This window comes from Phaethon aethereus, assembly GCF_964289735.1.
Source record: "Phaethon aethereus genome assembly, chromosome: Z".
Classification (NCBI taxonomy): domain Eukaryota; kingdom Metazoa; phylum Chordata; class Aves; order Phaethontiformes; family Phaethontidae; genus Phaethon; species Phaethon aethereus.
In genome coordinates this window covers 62,028,306-62,045,651 of record NC_138577.1, presented here as the reverse complement: position 1 = coordinate 62,045,651, position 17,346 = coordinate 62,028,306, and the positions used below count along the sequence as shown (strand labels likewise).

The 17,346-nt window shown below is 36.0% G+C and overlaps 1 protein-coding gene across 1 annotated transcript in view; it reads right to left on the bottom strand.

The window, feature by feature from the left end:
• PAM (peptidylglycine alpha-amidating monooxygenase) overlaps positions 1–14,208 on the bottom strand; it is a gene marked incomplete at its 3' end in the record, with an annotated part of 84,896 nt that extends 70,688 nt beyond the window's left edge. Inside the window, exons 1-3 of the mRNA XM_082013319.1 lie at positions 14,108–14,208; positions 12,836–12,956; positions 5,053–5,110 (exon numbers count right to left, since the gene is read on the bottom strand). Coding sequence (XP_081869445.1) covers positions 5,053–5,110; positions 12,836–12,956; positions 14,108–14,199 — 271 coding nt within the window. The 5' untranslated portion in view covers positions 14,200–14,208. The remainder of the gene's footprint in view (positions 1–5,052; positions 5,111–12,835; positions 12,957–14,107) is intronic.
• Between the last annotated feature and the right edge of the window lie 3,138 nt (positions 14,209–17,346).

The following is a 17,346-nucleotide window of genomic DNA, read 5'->3' as shown; positions in this document are numbered from 1 at the left end:
TATTCTCTCCATACAGTGCCCATTACAATGACATTCTAGTCCACAGATGGGACATTTAAGCACTATTATAAAACTTACTACAAAGACTTTTGTATGTATTACTCTTACTAATGGAAAATAATGCACTACAGTTAACAAAGCAAAATCGTATTTCTGCATGAGCCACTTGCATACATTATTTTAGCTCAGATATCTCATCATTGCTTCTGAAGGAAGAGTTGAAAAAACTCTCAGTATGCCTGTGAGCTTAAGAGCTTTGTACAGCTGGTTACTCTGTTCCCGTATAGTTATTTTCTTAGCAGCACACCCAGGTTTATTCCCCTCCAAACAGAGGGTCAAAAAAAAGCCATTTAAAAAATCCTATGTTGTAAGAGCCATACAAATTAGCATGAGATTCAAACAAAATGCAGTGCCTGTCACTACCAAAGGCTCAAAAAATATCGAACAAAAGCCTCATATTCCTAGTTGAGAGCCTCCACATTTTACAATAATGAACAGAAGATTACTCAACAGTTAAATATTTTTTATGAATAAGTGCTAAAAAATGATGACTAAAATAACAGTACTAAATCTGAATAAAGTCTGACTTACTTTCCTGACCAAGTACTACTATGAATTATGAACACTGGGGAGAAACATGGATGAAGAGAACACGAAGTCAGTTTAAACTTAACAGTATCTAGTTAAGCTATGTATTTAAAAAAATAATTTCTAAGAAGTTCATCTTTACAAATAACAATTCAATGATATAAGTTGATATCCTTTTTAAAAAAAAATGCTGTCTTCTCTATAATGGAATTTCTATTAAAGGAATTTATCAAAATATGTCCACAGTTTGGCAGATTAGGGAGACAATAGAGGCCTTCAATACAGTGAAGTCATCACAACTTGGCAATAGAGAAATTTATATATACCATACTAGAGTAACAAGCCCATAGCATCTTGGAGTCATGTATGGACGAAAAGTAATATCATAGAATCATAACATGTTTGGGTTGGAAGGGACCTTTAAAGGTCATCTAGTCCAACCCCTCTGCAAGGAGCAGGGACATCTCCAACTAGATCAGGTTGCTCAGAGCCCCATCCAACCTGACCGTGAATGTTTCCAGGAATGGGGCATCTACGATCTCTCTGGGCAACCTGTGCCGGTGTTTCACCACCCTCATTGGGAAAAATTTCTTCCTTATTCCTTCTCGAAATCTGCTCTCTTTTAGTTTAAAACCATTACCTTTTGTCCTATCACTACAGGCCCTGCTATAAGGTGTCCCCATCTTTCTTATAAGTCAGCCCCCCTTAAGTACTGGAATGCTGCAATAAGGTTCTCCCTGGAGCCTTCTCCTCTCTAGGCTGAACAACCCCAACTCTCTCAGCCTTTCTTCATAGGAGAAGTGTTCCATCTCTCTAATTATTGAAATTTGCATTGCTGAACGTAAGAGGCTCCATCTGACAGATGTGGCAGATGCTGAACGTAAGAGGCACAATCTGACAGATAGGTACTTACCACGAGTCAGTAAGAAAAAGACACATTTATTTACTGGTCATCCATGTGAATGAATGTAAGGAGGTGAAGATGACAGTCAAATTTCTCGGCTGAGTGGCTTGCTGTCAGACCCAATTCTTGTAAGTGTCTGTAGAGCACCTTTAAGCTAATGCTACAGCTCAGTAGCCAAAAGCTGATTTTTTATCAATGCCTGCACCATAAAAGACTCAATCTAGTTTCTGGTTTGGCTGCTTATTCATCAACATTAATCAAACACGAGGCAGAGGAAGAAAACCACAATATGTTTTTAAAATGTAACTAGAATGATACTTTCTTGAAAAATTACGCATTAATCTCACTCATTAATATCTTTCACATATTAATCTCACAGCCATTTCATTTCGCAAGAGCAAAAGGTATGTTCCTAACAATTTAAATGTAAACCAACCCACCCACAAGGAAACACTCCTGCCACACCCATTTGTCAGCATTTACAGCCCTTTGGAATAAAGAAACAACTGGTTCAAATAGAAGTATCAGCCTTGACAGTTTGACCCTCCATTAAAGTATATCGTACAAAAAATTAACAGCATCTGCAAAAATACACTGATGCATCCATGAAAAAAACCTCTAGGGCAAAATCTGCTCTAGTCCTTCTAGTTGGTAACATTTAGTAAGTAAGTTTGATCAGTTCCTTCTTTTGATAATGTCTGAGAACTGCCTCTGAAAAAATTGGTAAATTCTGGTACAGTATCCTTCCAGCTTTGCATACAAAGTTATATCCATTTTCCCTGTGCAAGCATGACTGTCTACTGGTTTTAAATCTTCAGGGGAATAGCAAAGCTGAAGTCTGAATTCAAAGTCTTCAAATACAGATTTAAAAAAAATATTTAAAAAGGTTACAGAAAATACTTTCTTCTTTCTAAAAAATGTAGTATTGCCTGCATACAACATTAAAAAAGAAGTTCCCTCTTTCAAGGCCCTTATATTGCAACGATATGCAGCAAAACTATCCTGCTGCAGGTTCTATAAACAGAACCTCCCCTTCCACACAGTCTTGGAGGAGGGAAGAAAAGGGGGTAAAAAATAGGAAAACAAAGTAAAAAAGGAATAAACAAGTGATTCTTGGTCAAAATGTAAGGACACTTGATCATAAAAATGTCCTTCTGAAGTGTAAAAGGAAAAAAAAACCCACAGAAAAGAGAAGGCATTTACTTGGCACCCTTATGTGCAAATAAACTGAACTGCAGGCAGAACATGTTTGTTCTAGTCTCAGCATTACCACTGCATTGTCTCAGAAACCCAGTTTATTGTTTTAATTCTGTGTATTCACACCTCCTCATCTTGAAGCTCTTCAGAACACGCATCATTTTCTCAATACATCACTGAACAGCAACCCAGAGTGACAGTTCATATGTTAGTTTTTAGATACTTCTACCACAAAGTAAAACAGTAATTAATGAAAGTTAACTACACCATTTATTGGCAATGCAATGAAGGCAGATTCTGCTTAAACCATAAAAATGTTGACACTATCCTTTTAAAAAGAAGTATTTCATTCTCTGTGTGTCAATCCTCTACGCTTATTTAAGCAACACAAAATACATGCATGCAAGTAAGTTAACAGCTTCACAACACTTAATGGTACTAAGTATTTAAGGAAAAACTCCACTATGCATCTCATTTCTTAGATGATGATACCTATTGTAGAAATTTCTTTCCTGACAAGAGGATTTAACTTACTATCCAGGTATTTTATAAGACAGCTCAGTTTGCATTCTTTCTATTCTTTACAATTGGATATGTTTATGTCTAGTCTTTCCAGTGATTAGGTAACTTCCGTTGATAGTGAAGACTCCAATCTGACAAATCTTTTCCACTGAAAACACTTCCCAGTGACTTTACTGAAGTAAGATGGAACTGATCACATGCTTAAGATTGACTACATGCCCATCCATTTTGGTGGAAGGGACCAAAAAGAAAAAAAAAAAAAAGCAAGCAATTTTGTTTTATTTTCAAGGCATCCAAATGTAAGAGGTTGTAAGCTACGCTATCATGAGAAAACTTTATGTTAACAGAACAAGTTTGTTTTTTTTTTTAAATTTGCTCATCAAGTTCCTGTTGCTCTTCAAAGCTCTACCCGACAACTAGAATGGTTTCTTTGTCCAGACCTTATACCGCTTCATAACGACACGTACTCAAGCACAGTGATGACTGGAAAGGAGACCAAATCCTATAAAAATCTGGTGAAGAACATGTAAACACATAAAATGTAAAAGCTTCTCAAGTCTTCACCAAAAATTGGATTGCCTTTCATGATTCATGTTGAGACTTTGCACAAATACTTTAAAGCAAATTCTTTTAGTAGGTCCTTTTAAACATATACACCACTGACAGATGTTTATGTGGCTTTAACACATGTAAACACTGACAGAACTAAACGTGCAGCAATCTAATAAAGAATTGAACTATGCAATTTTGCAACTCTGTGAACCACTAGATAAAAACTGCTTAAGAAGCAGGTTCGTAGTATGCCTTTCTATGAATCACTTGAAAGCAGAAGAGTCTATTGCGCACACTGCACAGCAAGTATAGTTTATCAGAGAATGAACACTCCCTTTTACACTCATTTTTCTTTCTGGGCTCAAACTCAAAGCCAAAATGTGAGGTCAGGTTCTGATGTCTTTACAAAACAGATATACTGAGAAAGCACTGAACAAAACTTACTTGATTTTTTTTTAGGTACTATAATACAACCTTAAAACCTAAAGCAAATATTCTATTTCTGAAGGATTTCCACACAGAAATCCGCATGGAACAATAGTCTCATAATAAACTACAACAAAAACTATATAGGATTCCCACAATATTTAATGTAAGCAAAGATATCCTAAAAGGCAAGAAAAGAGTAAAGGAAGAAAAATATAAACATTTAAACTAGTAATTGTTTTCCTTTATTTCAGTTTACAGCATGTTCTGATAGTGAAACTATCTTCACGCAAAACAACAAGCCTTCTCTCTACTTGAACAACTACATGTCCACAAACAGGGCAAAATAAAATTAGAAGTACCTCAGAGACTTTCTGAACAGATGGTGTTGTTTTGCTGATCTATACGATCTCAGCATTTGTACACTATTACAATTTCCTGCTATTTGCGTACTCATGCCACGACTTTAAAATAAAAAAAGAAAGGGGAGGGGAGAGGGGGAAAGACTGTACGTGCAAAGGATTTACAGCCTGTACCAGCAGGTTAATAAACAGGCTGCTCAGTGGAGCAGAATTAAGTGTCCGGCCAAAGACAGAAAGCCAATACTTTACAAATGGGACTGTTCAGTACTGATTGCCAGAGGCATCTGCATGCAGCTCCTTAACTGCTATTACTCATGAAGCTCGCCAGATACAGTTTGTTATCTTCAGTCTAAGCAGCGCTCTCTAGTTTGTTTCTGGATTAGCCATGATGGAAACTCTGACAACCAAAGATTAAGTCAATATGAGTCAAAGAGAAAAAAAGAAAATGCTGAGGTTCTTCAAAATGGCTTGCTTAGGTTCTTCCAGTCAACCAGTACTTACCTACGTAGGCTTCATCATCCACTGGCAGGGGTACTGACATGCAGAGGTAGGTATCGGACTATTACAAGGCAAAAGAACAGAAATTACTTTTAAATTTGGAATATTTAGAATGAAAATAATAGAAACAAAGCATCAAAATTCTCTACATTTTCTGAAGATGAATGTGGGAATACTGAAAAAACTAATATATAAAAATTATATACTTATAAGCCTTAGCACTGAATTTATTTCCAGTGGTTAACAAACACCACCCCCTCTCCACCCGCTAAAAATTTAAAAGGGTAACAGTACCCTCCTGATGTCCAAATAAACAGCATGAATAAATTTAGTGTGCTATATAAAGTGAAAATAATTACTGAGCTTCTGATTCATTGTATTCTTGGTATGCACTACTTTCTCAGTATTTATAAACATACGATAATCTAAGAATCAGCAGCACTTGAGTGGAGAGGGAGGTGCTCCTCTCCTCCCTGTGGTGACCAGTTACAGGACACGAGGAAATGGAATGAAGCTGCATCAGTGAAAATTCAGAATGATCATTAGGAAAAGGTTCTTCACTGAGAGGGTGGCTGGTCACTGGAACAGGGAAGTGGTCATGGGACCAAGACTGTCAGAGTTCAAGGAGCATCCGAACAACACTCTTAGTCATATGGTTTAGTTTTAGGTGGTCTTGCGAGGAGCATGAGTTGTACGTGATGATCCTTATGAGTTCCTTCCAACTTGAGATATTCTGTGATTCTATGATTTCATAGCTAAACAGATTTCTACCCATAGCAGTACTTCACCCTATTCCAAGATTTATATAACTGGACCACAAACTGTAAAAAAGCTGTGCCATTGGAGCAGCAATCACAGAAATAGGTTTCTTTTTGATTCATGCACCTAATTCTATTATGATCAATGAAAATATTCTTCCCTGAGCACTCTGACAAAGATCACATGTCCTTTGAAACAAAGAAAAAGAACAAAATCAATTAAAAAAGAAACAAGATGTGATTTTCTTGTTTAAGCACTGTAAAGGACTAACATTTTCCTGGAGCAACTGGATGAACAATCTGCACAAGATACAGTGTAATGGGCACTCCAGGCAGGAAACTTATCAAGAATGCGCTCTCCATGATGCTACTGTTGCCTCTGTTGCCGCAAAGGCTTTTGGTTTGAGTTTAAAATGCTCAGCATGTAAGCCTTGGAAGTATTCCTGGATTAAAATATGAATCAATTAAAATGCAAACACAGTAAATTCAGACCACAAACAAAATCCAGGTTTTCCATCTACAAGCACCTTGGATGACTATGAAAGAACCTGCAATATAAAACAAAGTCCTTGAGAACAGTAAAACCTGAATATGGCAATGTTATTGAAAGGAATGCTCTTATTTTGTACATCAAAAAACCCCAGTAAATCATTGGAACAGCACAAAATTACATTTTTTAAATGCATGTGACCTACACAAACAAAAAATGAATTCAGTCTCATCTTTGTCAGATAGATGAAGGGCTGGTCCTACAAAAGCACCATCTAGAAAAGGCACCATGTGCCTTACTGAGATGTTTAGCCAAAGATGATGTAGGATATCTAGATTACTATTGTAAAATATAAATCCATTGCCATGGTTTATTTACGTGTAACAGATATTACGCTATAAGGTCAGCAATGTGGCTATTATGTTGATAGCTACATTATTAGCTAGTTTAAACCTTTTTTCCCAATTTTTAAGGCTGTTTAAGAAAGGAAAGATATCAGCTACTGGAATTTTACTACACCCATGAACTCAAAATCTGACAGGACTTTCATTTTCATAAGGACTGTACTAAACAGATGAAGATAAAAGTCCTGCTATGAAAAACTTCAAACCTAATTTAAAAAAAGACACTGCAAATAGGTGTAAACAATTAAATGCAACTGAGAAGGAAGGACAGGTACAATGGTCATAAGCATATATGATTACACAAAGCAGCGATGTGTGCAGATAAGAAATAATTTTTGGTGTTTTTGCTAGAAGATGGGAAGGATGAACAGAGGCTAGCTGATACAACTGATGTGAATTCCTTTGTGTACTCTAGTTATATGCATTTACAGAGTGAATATGCTAAAGCCTTCTAGAAATAGAAAAGGCAATATTCCACCTTTTCTGTCTAACATGGGTTGAGAAGTAGATTTTTTTAAAAAACGCTTCATTAACATCCTTACACCCAAACTTTGAAAGTCAATGGCACGATATCTCACACTCTACTAGAAATAAGCAGTAGATTATTTGTCTTTAAATGCAAATCGAATTTAGAAACAGTCTGGACTAAAAATAAGTAGTTGTAGTTTTTTTATTTGACAAATGCATGACACAAAGAACTACCAATACCTATTAAATATGATAATCTGGACTAAAACTCCAAGCCAGTAACATCTCATTATTACTGTAAATATGGAGGATATATTCTAGTTTTTGCATTACTACTCTTCTATCCTACCTCTTATGGTCTTTCCTTAAATAACTCCTATAAAGTTTAGTCAGAGAAGAGATTGTTCAGCCAAATGGATAAAGCAGTCAATCAATCTGGTCATTCTGAAGTCTTTACCATTATTGGCATGAAAACTTGTCCTGGCATAGTCACAAGGATTTTCAATTTTGTTTCTGATGTACAAGCCAGCTTGTATTTAGCTAATAAGAGAAAACAAGCACATGAAAAAACAGATTTTGGATTCAACAAAACAGATTCTGGTTGCTTATCTCCAATTGTCAATGTTCCAGACTTCAAACACAAGTATAGCAGTAACATCATGACGCTAAAGCATGACAAAAGACACATTGCAGAATCCACAATAATTTTGTCCTGTTTTCTCCACCTAACCATAAGTTAAATCTGTGAGATTGTTCGTCCATGAGTCATGTGCAGGTTTGATCCATTTTCAGAAGAAAATTATTATGTAGACTTCAACTTGCATTAAGAAACAAGCAGAAGGAAAAAATTGCTCCACTGCGTATAACCCCATCAATTCAGATATTTCAAAAAAAAGTGAAAAGACAAGATGAATAGAACTTTCAAAGTGCAACAGGCTGCCTTTTGAAAGCATACTGGTGAGCGGGAAAGAGAAAAGCTCCACATTTTTTCCTTACATCTCCTGCCCCCCAGATCTCGTCTTTAAAGCAAGTGTCTTTGTTATTTAATAAGGGCCATTACTGACTAATCATTGCATCACTTCTCATGAATCTCTGGTATTGCTATTCACTGTGCCAGGGTCCAGATTCATACAATTAACTAAATTCTACTTTTTACAGAATTTTGCCCTAAGTAATAACCAAGTCATTCACACAGCTTTTGCCAGAGTCAGAGCAAGTCTTGGGGGATCTCAGGTCAAGATCTCAACTTGGTTATCACAGCAATAGTAAAGAAAGAGGTGCCAGTAATTTATGGGTATCTGAATAATCAAATTTTCTTCTCGTTTTTTATCTGGTATGGTATACCCAAGCAAACTGGAGATTAAAAGAAAAAATTTAAGCAAAGACTTCTGAAAGACTAAAGTTATGTAATTGAATATGCAGGTTTTATGAGTCACAGCTGGCCTACTGGTAGAAGCTGAAGATAATCAGTTTAAGAAAAAAAAAAAAAAAGACTTGCAAATCCATTAGACAAGAACTCCTCCACAAAACCTTTCCATGCTAACAATATCTCAGCAAATAACAACGCTTTTATTACTTTTTTGTCCTTTTAGAAATATTTATGAAGTTTCAAGTGTACATTTCAGAACTCAGACAATGCTGTACCAAAATTTATTTACGAGTGAAAAGTTTGTTCAGCCTCAAACATAATAGTAATTAATTAAAAAACCCAAACAAACTATCAAGTATGAACAAAATTACTTGAGATACAGTTTTAATTACACCACAATTTTTTGCCATTATTTCTTATTTGATTTGTGGTCAACACAGACATTCACAGCGGCAAAACTGTATTACCGGCAGAGTAAACATGCTTATCCTACATTCTTAAAAATGCTTTCACAAAATAGCCTTAATACACTTAACAGTATTGGGTTTTGTACCTAAAACTTAGAGTTTTCATAGTGAGCTAATTCCACCTCTTCTTGGAAGATAAAACATACAGCTTCCCATATAAATAATAAGTCCTAACATACTACTAATTTACTGTGCAGAGGGATTATTTTCTTATAACTATCTTAAGTGTAAAGAATGATTATAGAATTTTTCCCTCAGAACTGAAGAAGCCCTTCAGTCTTCCTCTCCACAGCTCTTAGATGTCCTTCACCCTTCAGCAGAACACAAAAATTACTCTTCATATGACATCTTAGTTGCATTTTTACATACTCTGAAATTGGAATAATTATTAAGAAAAAACAGAGTATTTACATACCGCAGATATTGTTTCCCCCGTTTAGGAGAGGTGGTAGTGTTCAAAAGCAATAATGAATATAAACCACAATTATTAATTGATCTGGAGAACTATTGTACCCCACTGACTTCCAGATTTGTATTGCCTGAACACACACTTCAGTGCCCCTGTTCACAAGGAGCGCTCAGAAGAGTTTCACATGAACGTTCATGTTTGGTACTTGTGCCAAAAGAACGCACAACTTGGGACCAACTTTTCCCACAGCCTTGACAACACAAGATTCACATGAATTGAATTTTATGCAACTAACCTTCCAATACAAGGACAGATGTTAAATTTGGCTCCAGCCATTTACATATCATTCCACCAAGAACTATTCCACATCCACCACTAAAAAGTGCTACCTATGCAGATGATATAAAATCATTGGGGATTTCTTTGCCCGTCAACATATTTTCCCCGTGAACCACTTACAGAGTTTAAGCTGTATGTTAGCTGTATGCCCCTACATTTAGAGAATTCAATGATTCCTACAGTAATCATTGCAAAACAAAAATGTCAGTGCTTATAATCTAGATACAACCTTAGTGGTATTACCAAAAATTGAACTCAATTTCAGGGAACACACGCAGATGGTTAGACTTCTTGGAATCCAAGGAGATTTATTTTCAGTATCTGTTTTCAACAAGAATTATCTGGGAAGCTGGAGTATCAAGGACTTTGGAAAATAAAATTAAACACAATTACCTACAGTGATGCTATGGAAGAACTCAACTGAGCAGCAGTATTATTTCAGAAGTTCTCCTTCTTTTTCCAGATTGGAGATATTTTTGACTAAACCACCAATGACTCCAGCCCTTCCAGAACAATTCTTACATTAAATGAACCTTCTGACTGTACATCTACCACAGGTAATGCTGGTCATAAATTGTAAACAAAGAACTGGTTAGTTCCATTAGACATTCTTCTGTTAGCTGGCTGTGACTCTAGGTAAGAAAAGTGACTGACGTTTGCATACCACCAAGAGAGAAAGAGGCCAGAAGAATTCAGTTTGTAAAGTCTCCTGAAAGTACTAACCTGTGGCCAAACAATGAATTCAGAATTCACAACAATCCAGCTGAAACAAGATTTTCTTTCACAAAAATGCATGACAAAGAAGAAATAGCAGAGAACATACTAGTGTAGCTCTAAAGATACTATTCTGTTCTCTAGAATTTAACTCGTTCATATCTAATTTCTGCTCCTCCTCCTTGTTTTTTTTTTCCCCACCTTTCCCACATAAATTGTATGCTTGAGAACTCAAGAACTGCAATTAGTCACAAGCGAAATAGTGATACACCTCCAGAAAGCCCATAACAAAGCATTTTAGCAAGTGCACTTGTCCTCTTGCTCTTTTATTTTTGCACCTTCCCTGAACAGAGAGAAACTTGCAGATAGACCTGGAAGATGAAACCTGTATATAACAGAATCATAGAATATCTTGAGCTGGAAGGGACCCACAGAATCATAGAATCATAGTTTGGCTTGGAAGAGACCTTTAAAGGTCCCTGCAATAAGTGGAGATATATCCAACTAGATCAGGTTGCTCAGAGCCCCATCCAGCCTGATCTTTAATCTTTCCAGGGACGGGGTTCTGAGTCCAACTCCCAATTTATGCTCTTATATAAACATCAGTATGGGCAACTTTAACACACAGCAGATCCACGGTCGCTAAATACATCTGCCTCTGCCCACAATTAGGGCCAAGAGGTATATGAAGAAGACAGTGAGCTAGTAAGAAGCCAGTACAGAATAATTTCCACTCTACAGAGGATTCTTCCCTTTCCATGTTCTTTCTGCCACAAAAATGAACTAATCAACAGCACTAGAACTACAAAGCTGTTGGTTATCCCCTTCTGTGACCTGCAAGAAAATGAAGGTTTTCTTTTCTACCATTGCTTCTTGCTGAGTATATCAGTGTTTAACTTGTCTAAATGGGAACTGAGTTTCCTGTACAGTTAGTGTGGACACTCTGGAAGGAGGAAGGGACAATGAGAAGGGTGGGTGAGACTGAGAGAGGAAAGCAAAAGCTAGACTTAAAAACATAAAAGGCTGGTTACTGATTATTTTCACTTACCTTTTTAGGAATTAACTTGGCAAGTTGGTTTCTGCTGCTGTCTTCTCTCCTCCTTCCCCCAAATCTACACTAGACCACAGCATTTCAGTTTATTGTGTACATAAAGGCTGTTGACTATATGTACACATGAATGTGAAAAGTATTATGTCCTCTCTATTAACTATCACAGCCTGTTGGTGTTGGGTTTTGGTTTTCTTTCTTTTAATAGGAACCTGAAGTGAGTGACCCCTTCATACGTGTTTCCTAACTCTTCAACTAATGGTTCGTCACGTAAAATCAAGAAGACATAACAAATGTGCACCTGGATGAACTGAGAACTTTTCACACTTTCTGAAAGAGAAGTTTAATAATTTGCAGCAGACAAGTAAGATCTACTAGAAACTATATTTTTGTTTTGCAGTCACTGGAATGACACCACTTGCTCTAAATTATATATTCCAGAGAGGTGCTCCTCTGTAACTGAAAAACTCATTTTCCCTTCAGTATTTTTTGAAAGTGCTATCTGCAACAATGAGTCATCATCTACTGCAGCACAACATCCTGCTCTTTCCAAGCATCTGCAGCCCTCTAAAAGAGATGTAGGGTCTTTTAACAACATATATAATTGCCTGCATTGCCTTGCTGCAAAAAAACCCCTCCATTAATCATTGTTTATTTTGCTTAATGAAACTACATGTGAAAATGACAGTAGAATCTCAGACTTTTATGTGAATCTTAAAAATGCTAATGCTAATGTTAAAAATATTAACAATTGTTTTCATTTTTACTCACTTGGTTCAGTAGAAGATAAGCAACTTCAAACCTGAAAGAGTATACCATTATAACTTGTTTATAGCCACTTTCACGGAGTATTTTAAGGGTTTAAAATACTGGGTCAAAAGTATTACCCTTATAAACTGCTTCTTGATTCTTTTCTCTCAGATTGCCAAAGTTGCAGCAATGTTCAATTTAATGTAGCTAAATTCATTGCAGCGGCATCATCTGATATTCAGTGTAAACTGTAACTCTGAATAATTGTATGTCTTCCCAGCACAGCTGGAAATATTTCACTTTAATAAAACTCATATTCCCAGTTTTAATACATTTCAGCAATTCAGTTTATGAAACCAATATCTTACAAATAAAATTAATCAGATGAAAAGATTTTCCTCTCTTTTGGGATTATTCTTCTGTTTCATACTTTTCTCTGGACATATATGTATAAAAGTTACTCTGGCTTTTTCGTTCACTGTATGCGAGTGATATTGTAGACACAGCTTTGTTTTCCTAGCTTACAAAAAAAAGAACAAGTGGCAAAAAGAAAAACTGCATTTCTCTCACCTGCTTAGGCATCACCCCAGGCATGCGAATGTCCAATGCAAAATCTGACAGACCAAGTGAAATTACCGGCCGATCACTTCCAAGGCATTCATTGGAAAGGGATCTGGTAGTATCTTTATACCTTAAAAAGCAGGAGGAAAGTTTTTTTAAAATACTGATATTTTGTTATGTCTTTCTAAAAAGAAGGGTTTTCAGAACTAGTAAAGAAGTTTGACAACTCGGAGTACCTCCAGGTGTGATCTGGAAATTCCACTCCTTCATGAGCTGAGGAAAATACCTTCGTTATCAAGCACTTACTAAAGTAGTTCCTCTGAGCAATCAGACAGACTAGTTTGGAAAACATTAGCCGAAAACATAATCTGTCATCTCATCTAAATAATTGTCTGAGGTTCACAGAGATACAGATAGAGAATTAATTCACTAGTCAAGTACTGTTAATCATTCACAACAGTTTCGTGGGGTTTTTTTAAGACTATGTGCCTGTAGTTCAATACAGATTAAATTTAAATAATGTGTAAAGGAGAAATTTTTACTTCCAACACCATGACATTTACAGCAACTCCTGTTATAAGTAGTAAAGTAAACCAGGAAATTTTACAACTTCACATGAATATCAAAGTCTGTATTGAATGTAGAAACAAATTGTAAAAAAATGTAGATCACTGTAAGGAACTAAATGGTAAGACACCTGAAATATCATGCAACACTGATATAAATTTTGAATATGTATATTCATGTATATATATAAATATAGAAGTGACATGGTAACTACAGTGCCCAATACACCTCACAAACAGTAAAACACTCTTCCGGAGAGCCAAGAGGCTACTTCTCTTGTCCACACTATATTAAAGGTTACCTATGTAATTTTGCATTCAACGCCTCCCAATTTCCCAGGACTTCCCAGTTTTAAGCTAGATGATGCTTTCTCATTAAAACATCATTTATACCGCAAGCTAATGCAGGCAGCTGAAATATATTTATTCCTTGTGTAGTCTCAAATAGACCTATGGCCTTATCTAAATTCTATTAATTGTTGTTTTATCATCCTGAACTCACATCCTACAAAGCAACCTATGAATAGGACAAGAGTTTCTGTCTTCAATATGACAAGAGTGCCACTTCAAAATTGCAGAAAGAAAATGCAGAGCAAGAGAGCAAAACTGAACACATACTATACACGTTTTTATCTAGGACATGCTTTTTCATATTTCCATAACACTGTAACTGACTGCATGCATTCAACACATAAGTTCTTCCTGTATAACCCACCTCTTGAAGATAGAAAGTGGGCTTCTGAAACCCAAACAGATGTTTTGAAAAACAAGAAACAGTAGTAGCACGTTGTTAAGGAGGCCAGCCATGTCCACCCTGCTGTTCCTGGCCTGATTAAGGAAGCAGAAAAAGGGCAGTGCAGTTCTATCAGCTGTGATCCTGACAATTAGGCGGCAGCAGCAGCAGTATCAATACACTACTTCATTATTATGTGCTCTGTGGGCATCCTCCAGCTTCTGAAAGACCATCTGTCTTCGAAGGTGATGCGCTGTAAATCAGGAAGGTGGATGATGCTATGTTGTCTTTATTATTAGCTGTAAAAATCTGTTGAAGAATCTTCCCTTGCAGACAGGTGACACTGTACTTCTGTCCACTTAAGGAGCTGAAAAGAAGTAACACTCCTGACGTTTTCTCCCCAGGTCGTGCAGTTAAATTTGCACGTTACTTATCAATTCACAGTGCTGGAGACTCCAAGTGGCATCGCAGAAACCAGCATCAGCCATCCTTCAGAACCTGTAAAAATAGAAGCAGATAGAGGATGACTAACACATTACAGCATTAGTTCTCAGCAAACCCCTGTTGAGGCATTTTAATACATTAGTAAGTTCTTTCACAAGCTTTAGCCCAACCCTGTGAAGATTGCACCAACTCTGTTGATTCCTCCTTTTCCTCCCCTCCCATCCATACAGGGTCGGAAAATGACACATTTCTTATTGATATACAAAATGCACTCTCAAACACATTTTACATGACAGAAAGAAATGTAAAAACCCACTTCAATGTGCAAAAGGCAAAGCATGGAGTATTTCATACCTACAAACACTAGTGTGATGTGTTTTACAAGCAGAAAAGAAAAAAAAACAGTGCTATGGCAAGAATCAAGTTTTGTAAATTTTACCAACTATCACTAAATGTTTCTGCACATATTGCAGGCTGGAAGAATATTTCACTTTTAATATAAACTGTAATACACCATTATGTCATTAACATATCTGTTTCTTATGTACGTTAGTTACTTTTTAAATCCATTTCAGAAAATTAATACTTACAAATTATTTTTTTAAATACTGCAACAAGAACTACTGAGACCAGACTGCTTTATATTACTTACATAGTTTTCTATCCTTTCGCGTATTGAGGTTATATCAGTGTAAACTGTTACTCTCCTCATTGCTTTAACTGTTCTTACGTCTCCATTTTAGTTGATGCAGTGTTTTAATTTCAAAATTTTAAAGTTTTTTGTAAGTGTCTTAGAAAATCACACTGTGTGTTACTGAAGACATATACTAGCATTTTTATTGAGCATTCCAATTCTGACAGAAGAAAAATTTCAATAAAAAACAAAATCTTTAAAATGTATTATATAGTAAATATTTTAAGATATATATTAATAGGAGAAAGCCACCCAAACCCAATTACCTCTCAGCCCCTGGAAGACATAGTCAAAATACAGCTATAAGGACAAAATACAAAAGAAGGATTATGACATGAAACACAATCAAATTTTATGAAAAATGACTTCCATCTCAGGGCACATGTACTGAAAAGGCTTCTTCTGAAACAAAAGTGCTTATGCATAGACTAAGAAGCCATGCAGGTCACTTGCCTGTTCTTTAGCAGCTACACTAGATTTGCACTGAAGTATAATCATCATTAAACTTGCATATTTTATTCATTGGATGACAGGATGACACAAAAGATTAAGTCACAAACAACTGAAAACAGACTTCATCTTCATTTTCAACGCTCCAAAAACATGCCAAAGATGTCCAAAATCATTCATGCAAGCAACAATACAGGCCTAATTTTTTTGTTTTTTTAATGTAAATTTTCATGTCTTCATTTTTGTGATCTAAATCATCTTCACTAGTGAACTAGGGAAATCTCCAACACATATGAAGGACTGTACTATGATGAAAACCAAAAATAATTAAAAAAAAAAAAAGACAGGTGTGATATGCTTTAGGAAAAGTTACGACAACTATAAAAACAGAATTCTTCATTACTTTTACTCTTTAAGGTATAATTATGCAACAGTAATTGTTCAGCATCTTTGTAAGCCACCTGGTTGGAAATTCCAGTACTTTTAAAATTTGTATTGGAAATTATGCCTTTATTTTCAGACCTTACTAAAAATACAGTTGACAAGAAAGAGCTCTGAAGAACAGAGGCAAGAGGAATACACTGGATTTTGACAGACACAGAATTACAATGCTTTTCCTTAATTTTTTTGAATCTGAAATTATATTTTCCAGTGCTTAGAAATAAACACCTAATTTTTGCCAGCTTCAAGAAGTCTGAGATTGGCTACACTGAATCTGTTACAAACTAGTATACAAATTAATAAAAGAAAGCTACTGAGAAAGCTGAGCATTAATACTCCCTGCTTATCTGAAATATGAGGGTTTCTCTACAGCAGCTTTCAATTCTCACTGCATGGTTAAGCATGATAATAGCAAAAATCACCAGAACACACCTTAATGTTACAGAGGAATATTTGGTGATTCATGGCTTTTAGAATGCTGACCACAAGAGAGGAAGAAATAAATAATAATACTACTACTCTGTAATTATCTAAAAAGGCAAAGAAATTGAATCTGTAGCGAGATCAATACATGTATGCCTAACATCTGTACATTTTACTTAAAAATGGGCCAATTTCATCCACAAGCTTTGTTTTTAACTACAGTTTATTGAGCTGGATGGATATGAAATGGATAAAAGTTTAATGCACCTGGTACTTAAGATTATGCCCCTGCACAACCACATTTTACATCTGGGAGAAAAGCGGGGGGCGGGAGGGGGGGGCGGGAAAGACAGCACTGTTCTGAATAGATTTCAGTGCAATTTTAGACACCATGACACACACAAGAATACCAGACAACAAGGGAAAAAAGTGAGGGTGAGAGATTTAATACTAAGATTACACAGTTACTTAGGTTCATTATGTGGACATCTTGATAGCACTGTTTTGCTTTCAATTTGGGGTAAGAGATCCCAAGGGAACAGAAGAAGTGAAGTAAAAAAAACATAATTAATGACAAAGACTAGAGTGAAAGGAGAGAAAGGGAGATGAAAATGAGATTGGGCAACGCAAGCATGTTATTTTATCCCACATACCCTACCCAGGCATAGCAGAAATCAATGATATAAAACAAGGGAGTGAAGAAAAACAAAACAGCCAACAGCAATCAGCACAAAGACATCTTACTGAATAGGCTATGGGGAAGAAAAAA